We start from the raw sequence: 10,903 nt of genomic DNA on the forward strand, positions 1-10,903 counted from the left end.
GACGTACATGTACCAGTGTGCCAAGCCGTTCCCCGATTGAGGGGCATTCACTTAATTTCCCATTCTTTGCCACTGCAGAGCTGCTATGAATATTTTTGTACAAGTTTTTACCCTTTTTCATCATCTCTTCAGGGTATAGACCCAGTAGTCCAACCCCCTCCTTTTACAGAAACCCACCCCAGAGCAGGTGGCTCTGGTTCAGCGCCCAGGCCCGGGGACCAAGCTGCCGGACTGGGCTGTCATTTTGCAGAGGTTCAGTGACTCGCCCAGGGTCACCCAACCAGGATCTGGGGTGAGATTTGAACCCAGGTTCTCTGACACCAAGTCACGGCTCTTTCCCCCTCCCCAATCCTGAGCTCCCACAGATCTCCCCCTTCTCCTCGTATGCTTGGTGCTGTAGGCAATGACACATACAATGAATACAGGGAAGCAGGGAAACATTCAAATGAGCAAAATAGATCCAGAAAAAACACTACCTACACCGTGATGTCAGAGTAAATGCAAAGCACCACTTCAAAATAATAAAAAAAAATGCATGCTGCAAAGCCACAAAGAAAAAGCTAGGCTTCAAAGAATAAGTATAATGCCATTACTCCAGCTGTGAAACTGCCTGAGTTCCAGGCAGGGGAGAGAGAGCACCGGCCCTGGAGTCAGGAGGACCTGAATTCAAATCCAACATCAGTCACTTAATAATGACCTAGCTGTGTGACTTTGGGCAAGTCACTTAACCCCATTGCCTTACCAAAAAAAAATTAAATTTAAAAGTATCAATTTTACAAAATTATTTTTCTTCCTTTTAAAAAATATTTGTTATAAGGGATGACTCTCAAAGGGAGGAAAGGAAAGGGAAATGTTACCTACATTACCTACCTACATGAAAAACAAAAGATTGACAAAATTAATGGAAAAAGAATCAGACCTATTTTGCCTTTCCCTAGAAAGCAGAACCGGAACAATAGCTGAAATAGTTTTAGGTCTGATAAAAAGAAAATCTTCCTAACTTTTAGTGTCTTACTTCAGGAGTAGAGCATTCTAATTCATTGAGAGCCTGCATCAGGAATTTTTAGTAAAGGATGTTTTAGAGAAGTGTCTTATTCAGTCATGAAACCATAAAGCACTAAAAACAAGGGAGCTTATTTGGTGCTATTTTTATCATAGGTGAGAAAGTTAAATCTTTGCAGAAGGGGACAGATACGGTTCATTGTAGTAAGTTTGGTGAAGGCAGGTTTTAGGGGCAGAGAAATGATGTGTGTATTAAGAGACCATATGAATTATGGGAAAGGCCCATACCATAGAGTTCAAGAATAGTCAATATTGTAAACTCGGTCACACAAGATAGCTTTGTGGATCAGATTCATTGAACAAAGGCTTTTAGAGATAGTTATCAAAAAATCAATGAGAAAAAGAAAAAACAAAAGCATCAATTTTCAAAAAAGACTTTATTCAACTATACAGTTAGAAGAGGAAAAGAATAATTTTTCTTATTACTATTTTTAAAAATCTCCTGCATTTTATTTTATTAGTCAGTAGTTGAAGATCTGCCATGTGTCCAGTACCATGAAAGCTCTTTGAATGACCCATGAGAAGGAAGACACAGTTTCTGTTCTCAGTTTAGAAAGCAAAATTATGACTTAGGCAATAGTCAGCAAACAACACGGCCGAAGATAACATAGTATGAAATCAAGTGAAACAAAATGCTGTGCTAAATGGGATCAGGTGTACCAACAAGTGTCCTCTGACGTCTTCCATAAAAACCGAATCCCTTGTTACTCTTCCATTATTCAATGTGGATCATTTGGGGGCCATCGATTACATAAATCATGGTCTGAGTCCCCACCAGGAGAATGCTCTTCAATGACTATTCAAGACACAAATACAATAATTGTCATAAAACAGAGAAAAAAAACAAAAACACAAAAAACTAAGGAAGAAATAACAGAGCAATAATATGGAATCAGTGTTATCACTCAATGGTATTACCAAGAAAGAAGTAGGGAGAAGGAACCTGTTATGGGAGATTAAGAGGTTGATTTTAGATCTGTTTGTTTACAATCAGCAAGGTCTTCTAAATTACTCTAATTTTATTCACCAAGTCACTTTTTCCTCTCAGCTGCTTGTTAGACTTCTCTAATGGGGGTTTGTTTGTAAGGCTCAAATTCCTACCTATAAGAACTTATAGTTTTCTACATGTAAGAAATACTAAAAAAAAAAAAAATCAAAAGTAGGTTCATATTGGTTGGCTAATATAGAGCATCTTTTTTAAAAGTATCTGACAATTTAACTGATCAAACTCCTGAAAACACAAGGTGAGGGCAACATCCTGTAGATTCTAGCTCTGTAATATCTCCAACATCTATCCCCTCCTCTCCATTCCCTGAAAATTTTTGTCTTTGCATGCCCATTACCTAACAGGGCTTTGAAAAGCAGAAAGTTAACATTTGTTGAACTGACTTGAGTCCCTAATACTTTTCCAGCTTTATCCCATACAATTTCTTGCTGTGAATTCTCTACTCTAGCCTAGAGTAGAGATCTTGGATTTGCCTGGGCTTTGTTGTCATTGATCCCTATTCCTGAGGTATGTCCGTCCCTCTTCAATCTCAAACTCCTAACCAGTCTCTCAAGCCCAAATTAAATGTCATCTTCTTTGAGCAGCCTTCTTAGATTCTCCCTAGTCGGTAAGGCCCTTTCCTACTCTTTTGAACATCACATAACACTTTGTTTTGCACCTTTCTGATGCACTCAGATTATACTGTTTATATTGTAATTATCAATGTGTGTGTATTTTCCTCCTAGTGGGAAGCTTCTGGAAGCTGGGTGATTTGATTTCTTTGTGGGATTAGAGATTAAAAACCACTTCTTACCCAAACTTTGTATCTCCTTTCTAGAACTGTGTTCTTATGTAGTAGGCCATCAATCAATGAATAAAATCACTTCCTTCCACATTATAAAAAAAAAATCCATGAATAATAACCCCAGAGAGTTACAAGTGGACAGAGACATACTTAAATTGAGAAATCAAATGCCTGAAAAGCATGAATACCTGCAGATGCCTTCCTAAAATTCCAGAAACCAATATTCAAAGCCTTGAGAAGTCCCTTCTGACTCATCTGCTCATGGTAGTATTCAAGACACATTTTCAAATATGGTGTACAGAGCTAACCACTATCCTGCGCCAGATTAGCTCAGAGGTTATAAACACTGGCCCAACTCTTATTCATTGTAATTGAGAATAGCAAAGGCTGGATGACCCCCTTACTAGTTATATAGAATAGGATTCAGACAGGTGATTGAACTAAAAGGCCTCTAAATATGCTTCTTGTGGGGGGTGGCTAGGTGGCGTAATGGGGGTGGCTAGGTGGTGTAGTGGATAAAGCACCCGCCTTGGAGTCAGGAGTACCTGGGTTCAATTCCGGTCTCAGACACTTAATAATTACCTAGCTGTGTGGCCTTGGGCAAGCCACTTAACCCCATTTGCTTTGCAAAAACCTAAAAAAAAAAGATGTTTCTTGTGATAGACAAAACTATAAAGTTTGGTAAGAGACATGGTATGATTCTGTAAACATTGTACCTTTAGGAAACTACTTTGTTGGCCCTGGTCCTACTTATACAATTTTAAAAATGGGGTCCATCTGGTGGCTGGTAGTTGCTGCAATGGCCTGACCTTTCCCTGGTTTATTCTTGCTCTCAACTTCATCTCTGTAAAGCAGAGACTGCAAGAAATTAATGTACTTGATGGCGGCTCGGAGGGTTTCAACTTTACTAAGTCGCTTCTCCAGATATTCCTCAGGCAGGTGATGACGAAGCTGGGCATAGCCTTCATTGACACACTTGACTCTCTGCCTTTCCCTTTCATTTCTTTTCCTGATGAAGGCCGGACCATAGGAGTATTCACATCTTCCATAAGATGGACACGGCATTTGAAAAGGGAAGGAACAAGGATCTCCAAAGTTTTCCACAATCAGCTGGTCAGTTGCGAAAGGAAGCATTGGCAGGTCTTCAGAGTAAGGGGATGGGGCAGGGGCTTCTGGATACAGGTGAAAAGTGACCACAGGGTCCAGGTAGAAAGATCGAGTCAACTGCATATGGGGAGACTCACTGAAGGTGGGAAATTTGTCTGTCAGATTATAGTAGTTTTTGTTATCCATTATTCTCTTTGTAACCTGGAAATACAAACAAATATATTGATTCATCCAACAACATCTCAACATAAAGGACACAGGATAGCATGAACAACTTACTTTACAGTTAGAAGTTCTAGTCCTATATTCTTTCCACTACACTTCCACTATACACTTTCCACTACACTTCTTCTGATATCACCCAAAAGATTTGTCTTCTTAAAGCATTTGTTATGTGGACTAGTCAGTATTGCTGAAGCAGTTAAAACTGCAAAATCTACAAGCATAGTGTAATTGATGTAATTTTGATAAGTTAAAAATTAAGATTCAAATTGATAAATTAGAAAGTAGACAGTTACTTTACCAAAAAAGACAACAAGATTTTTCAAATATTGATTTACAAAAACCCTCCTTATATAGAACCTGACATACAGACTGTTGGATAAATTGAAGTATATTTATTGAACAGTATTTAGTTCTCTCATCAGTAACAAAGGCACAAGTGTACTCTCAGAGATATGGTTTGGCCAAATTACTTTTTGGATGAGTCTGTTATTATCAGATTACTGCCTATTACCATGATTTTCTGTCGGCATACAAACTTGTCAGAGTCAGGAGAAGTCTTTATAGTTCAATCTATAAGCAAACATGTTCTCTGCATCCTACTTCTTAAGTCCAATCTCCAGCACCTGCCACCTCCTGAAGCAGCCTATTCCACTCGGTCTTAATTATAGAGAAATTTCTTCTTACATTAAGATCTAAGTTTGTCCAAAGGTTGGAAACCAATATTTATTTGGTCTCGAGATGTCATTTCATTAGTGTTATTTTTCAGCTGTAACTTCAATTCTTTTTTTTTTTAGGTTTTGTTTTGTTTAGTTTTTGCAAGGCAAACGGGGTTAAGTGGCTTGCCCAAGGCCACACAGCTAGGTAATTATTAAGTGTCTGAGACCAGATTTGAACCCAGGTACTCCTGACTACAGGGCCAGTGCTTTATCCACTATGCCACCTAGCTGGCCCTGTAACTTAAATTTTTTTTATTTATTTTTATTAAAGATATTATTTGAATTTTACAATTTCCCCCCCAATCTTGCTTCCTCCCCCCCCCCCAGAAAGCACTGTCAGTCTTTACTTTGTTTCCATGTTGTACCTTGATCCAAATTGGGTGTGATGAGAGAGAAATCATATCCTTAAAGAAGAGAAGAGAAGTCTAAGAGGTAACAAGATCAGACAATAAGATATCTGTTTTTTTTTCTAAATTAAAGGGAATAGTCCTTGCACTTTTGTTCAAACTACACAGCTTCTTATCTGGATACAGATGGCACTCTCCTTTGCAAACAGCCCAAAATTGTTCCCGATTGTTGCACTGATGGAATGAGCGAGTCCTTCAAGGTTGAACATCCCTGTAACTTAAATTCTTAAAGAGTTGCTAAAGGCACTAAGAGGGCAGGAGACTTGTCCAAGTTCACACCACTCCACTGAGTCAAAGGTCAAATTGGAATCAAGGTTTTCTCAATCCCAAAGCTGGTGCTCTGTCCACTATACCAAGTTATCCATATTCTATACTATTCTTTTTTGTTTTTAGATTTTTCAAGGCAATGGGGTTAAGTAACTTGTCCAAGGCTAGGTAATTATTAAGTGTCTGAGGTCGGATTTGAACCTGGTACTCCTGACTCCAGGGCCGGTGCTCTATTCACTGCACCACCTAGCCGCCCCTATATTCTATGCTATTCTAAAAAAGCCCAGGTCTTTCTTCATGTATACTGCGATCCAGCTTCATCTGCCTGGTGTAATCCTTTTTATGCAACTCAATAGATATTTTACCAGGGCCACATATCTATCAAGAGTTTTCCCATAGGAAAATGTTTTTTACCTTCTCTGATATCGAAATGAGGCATCCCCCAAAAATCTATCAAGAGTACATTTGCTATAAATAGTTCATTAAACATCAAATAGCCTACTGAATATTGGTGCAGTGGCACCATTAAAATGATAAATATGAGAAATAAAAGATATTTGGTAAAGCTCAGGTAAAGCTATGTGAAGCAAAGAAAGCAGAGACAGAACTAGACTTACCTTAATTATACAAAATGAGGAAAATGTGGTTTTTTAAACAGTCCTGTTTTTTTAATTTGTGTAGAAAACACCCAGCAAAGACTTCTCCACAGATGCAGATGAGCACTTTTTCTGCAACAGAAGCTTAGAGAGTTAGCTCAGGAACTGGAGGTTGAGTGATTTGCCCAGCCACACTTTTTAATGTGAATCAAAGACAGGGACTTGAATCTAGGACATCTTGATTCTGACACCAGCTCTGTACTGATTACACTATGCTGCCTCTTAAAAAACAAAACAAAACAGGAGAAATAAATACAAAGATGAATAGACAGAGAATGAAAGTGATCCGAAAGCAATAACTAACAAGTTATTATGGACATGCTATACATAAATATTTCATTTTAAAGTAGGACTCATTATAATTGTATGGTTAATTTTAAAAAGATCTAGGTGGCACAGTGGAGTTCAAATGCAGCCTCAGACATTCAATAATTGCCTAGCTGTGTGGCCTTGGGCAAGTCACTTAACCCCATTGCCTTGCCCCCCCCCAAAAAAAGACCTTTAGTTGGACAAGTTATATACTTTGTTAGAAAATGAGGAATGAAAAATAACATAGTCTTATGTGAATCTATAAAACAAGACTGCAGGAGAAAAGGATCACAGAGTTTCCAGGTCTTGATAGAGCAATATATGAACTGAGGAGCTAGGAAAGGATTGGGCTCACTCTTTATACAAGCTGCGCCCCCATCCCTAGAATGCACATCCTCCCCTTCCAAGAATGCCTAGCTGCTTCCAAGGCTCAGCTCAAAAACCATTCACCACCCCAGGAGATAGTTTGTATTTACCTTGTAGATGCTTAAAATTTTTGAGGACAGCAAAATATTGGTACACAGGTCAGCCCAAGGGCCAGGAAGATTTGGGTTCAAGTTCTGACTGGCTAACTAACTCTGGGCAAGTGGGGAAGTTCTCTGTTCCAGGCAGCTGGCTACATCTCTAAATTGTTGGGTGCTGAAGAGATTGTCAGTCTCTATCTGTAAAAGAGATTGAGGGAATATAAAACTGGCTACTTATTTCCTTCCTGGGAGAGCTATAAGGATTAATAAGTGATTATAGAAAGTCAAAAGATTCCTGGCTGAAACCTAAATAACTAATGAAGGGATTTCCTATCTCATGAAATCACAGATCTAGATTAAACACACACTCACCCCATGTTTGTATTTACTTCTCTGTATTTTTTTACTTCCCAAAGCTTCTCGGGGAGAGGGGAAGGATTCAGGTTTATCTTTGTATGTCTATTGGCTACATGTTATCTGGCATGAAGGAAGTAGACCCTTAATACATTCTTGCTGAATGAATTAATCACTATAATTAAAGTAGGAGAAATTGTGTTCTGATTCCTCTAAAAATGCCTAATTAAAGTATACTTGATTTCTTGTATATACTTGATATGGTTTCTTAAACAGGGACAGTTTACAGATAATAAGGAAACTGTCACAGATAAAGAAAAGGAAGGACCAGTCACGAGTCACATAATAATTGAAATCAATACACTTTGATTTGCCAGGTAGACTTCCAGGTTGTAAAGATAAAATGGAAAAAGTCCCTGCCCTCAAGGATCTGACTTCTGGTGGGTCAGGACATTCAGATAGAGAGAGATAAGGATGGTCGGTCTCCTTTGTGAGGAGTGAGCAGCATGGCTCACAGCTAGGAGGTGGCACCTGAGCTAAGCCTGGAAGGAAATGAAGGAGAGATGCCACAAGGTGGAGTTGAGGGGAGAGGAGGATCACAGGTAGAAGGAATGCCAACTTGGCAGAGCAGCAAGGCAACCAGTTTGACCAGAATATTGAGTAAAAGGGAAGAAAGGAAAAGTAAGACTGGACGGTAAACAGAAACTTTAAAAGTATATAAATGCTGGAAAAGGGCTCTTCTTAATCCCCAAGATACTTTCATCATACAAAACACGATACTGAGGGTCAGGAAATTAAATAAGACAAAAAATCTAAACTGATACCACAATTGAGGTGCCCCTCAATACAGCTCCCTCTTCCCCCCAAAGAACAAACTTTTGGAGGACCAAAAACTAGTCATGAGGAGAAGAGGGGAAGATGGAGGGCACAAAAAGTTTCCAAATTAAAGGATCAGAAAATTGTCAAGACACAAACTCTGGATGAACAGCCCTCACTTACACAGAACTTAAGCAAGGTTTACTAAACACTTTCCCCACAATCATTTAATGAGTCATGTTGCTGTTGTCCATTTTACAGATGGAGAAAAGAAGTCTCAGAGAAGTAAAATAACTTGCCTAGGGTCACTATCTAAGGATTCTTCACTTTAGAGAATTCAGTATAGACTGAGTTCAACCTTACTCAGAGCTGTTCTAATGCAACTCCCTCATTTTACAGATGAGGAAACTGAGGCTCAGAGTTTAAGTGATTTGCCCAAGCTCACCCAGGTCATAGACAACTCCTGGGGATGTCACTGGATTATGTGCATACAAAAGAAATGGCTGGAATTATGCCTGAAACTACTTTGCTGATGAATTTTCTCAGTTTTGGAAAGCAGAGAAGCAACCAGTAAAATTCTGAAGCCTGAAAATTCTAACTTGTAGCCCAAACCAAAGCTTAAGGATGACTACTAGAGTGTGGGGGGAGGACCCTAATATTCCTGCTAATTATTAAAGTATTTCATTTGGGAAGAGCTTTACCTTTATAAAAGACTAATAAAATTATCTTTAAACTTTGCCCAGATGAAATATGTGTGATTGGTAATTAAAAACTGGTTGTAATAAAAGAAAACATAATTCTTTGACAAATAACTCAGGAACACTGGGAGAAATACTGATGATTTTAAAAACAAGTTATCCAAAATGAATTCAAGGAAAAAAAGACCTCAAGTGTTGCCAGAACATCAGCTGGGAAGTTACAGTTGGAGATTTCCAATAGTAATTCTTTGTTCTATGTAACTGCATCCTACTTAAATTATAAGCTCCCAGACAACATTATTTAAAGCAAAGAATTTCAGAATAATTGTGGTTGGAGAATTTGCAGCAGGAAATATGAATTAGAAACAAACATCAGTGGAGAGATTTAGCAAAAAATCAAGTAGCGTGTTGACTAGTAACCTGGGCTGAGTTAGGCAGTTCCTTGGATATAACTAAAGCAAAACTTAGGCAGGTTTGTCAGTTTCTATCTGTAAAACAGACTGAAAAGAAATAAAATCGGTTATTTATTTCCTTCCTAGGAGAGCTATAAGGATTAATGTGATTATAAAAAATCAAAAGATTCCTTACTGAAATCTAAATAACTAAACTTTAATTTCAATAAATATAATTTGTTAGACACCACCCAGCAGAGACACAAATGCTACAAGAGTACACAGAAAGTCTAATGATTACAACAAAGTTGGGAGTTTTCCAGTGTTACCAAACACAGTCTTATCTAATGGGTATAATCCAGTCCTCTAATAATCATTAAAATTTAAAGCCATCATGGTACTAGGACCTAAGACAAAATTCAAGTGACTCCATTTTGGCCTGGAATTCTTTTTGAAACAAGTTCTCATAATATTGGTACTGGACAAGTCTTTGAAGAGCTCTTACCTGAGTTTTGTGATCAAAATGTTGTATGTTCAGCCAGGTCAGATCTGTCAGATTTATAGACTATTGGTGACAATATGCAAAGTAGCTTATGGTTAAACAGACCTGTGCAGGTCTTGTTTAGCCTTTTTCCACCCACTATGCAGATATGACAACAAATAGTATGACTAAAAATAAAGGTTCACTTGAAAAAACATTAGATTTTCATCTCAAACAATGCCAATCCACACAAATATTCTTCAGAATCAAATATTCTTCAGAAGGTACAGTTCCCATAAACTTAAATATTTTTTAATCTGGATTCAAAGGAAAAAATAGTTTAGGGTTGTGAAAGGTAATTGCACAACTTCAGAGAAGAAAGAATCCTTAAAAGTTGTCTCATCGATTCAACCCCACATTTTACAGAAGAAAACAGTGGCCTAAGATGGTGAAATGATTTAAGATTAGATAGATAGGACTAGACTCTAGCTCTCTGGACTGACTCCTAGTTAAATCCTATATTAGCTTCCTAACCAAAAAAAAAAAAAAAAATCAGAAATCATTGTAGTAGACAGGCCCAAAAGGGAACTGAACAGTTCTTCTGTGGGCCTGAGGTTGAAGGGATGATTCAAGAGGCTCTTAGGAGAGCCAAGTGGCTTTTTCCCATTGATGTCTATTGTACCAGACAGCAATAAAACAGGGCCTCCAGTGTTTGTGCAGAACCAAGCCAACTATGGTTACCAAGAGTTGGGGGATCCAGGACAACTGTTTGACTCCTGTGAGATTGCAAGAGCAGTTGGAAGTTGGGGTACAGAGTATGCCAGAGTGATCTCTACAGAAAGCTCCATCAGCTGACAATGGGGCAGGGACTTGATATTAGTTCCTTGAAGTTGGAAACTGATTAAACTTCCAGGTGGTGGTAGAGGGGACAGGAAAAGTAAGATGATGACCTTCATTAGAAGGTAATTTATAATTATTCCTTTGTTAACCAGACTTTGACACAAATAGATTTTCTATTTTTTTAAGTATTTAAGTTATGCTTGCTAGGGAACCGAAGCCCTCTAGTGGAGTGCTTTAAACAAGTCCAATTCAGTTCGTGGCACTTGAGCCAATCCTTGGGCCATGACAGTCCAGGAGTCATGAGCTACAGTTACCCCAG

The 10,903-nt window shown here is 38.4% G+C and overlaps 1 protein-coding gene across 1 annotated transcript; it reads right to left on the bottom strand.

Moving 5' to 3' along the window:
* Positions 1–3,574: 3,574 nt before the first annotated feature.
* On the bottom strand, positions 3,575–6,286 carry ASCL3 (achaete-scute family bHLH transcription factor 3). The gene is made up of 2 exons (XM_074227557.1): positions 6,192–6,286; positions 3,575–4,160 (listed from the first exon to the last, which is right to left on the bottom strand). The coding sequence occupies exon 2, from the start codon at positions 4,143–4,145 to the stop codon at positions 3,603–3,605; it is 543 nt and encodes a 180-aa protein (XP_074083658.1). The 5' UTR covers positions 4,146–4,160; positions 6,192–6,286; the 3' UTR covers positions 3,575–3,602.
* Positions 6,287–10,903: the final 4,617 nt, after the last annotated feature.

The sequence above is a fragment of the Macrotis lagotis genome, chromosome 3 (assembly GCF_037893015.1).
Source record: "Macrotis lagotis isolate mMagLag1 chromosome 3, bilby.v1.9.chrom.fasta, whole genome shotgun sequence".
Taxonomy (NCBI): domain Eukaryota; kingdom Metazoa; phylum Chordata; class Mammalia; order Peramelemorphia; family Peramelidae; genus Macrotis; species Macrotis lagotis.

Bases quoted from the DNA above. Each gene is read 5' to 3' on its own strand.
- ASCL3 (XM_074227557.1), bottom strand. From the start codon at position 4,145: ATGGATAACAAAAACTACTATAATCTGACAGACAAATTTCCCACCTTC.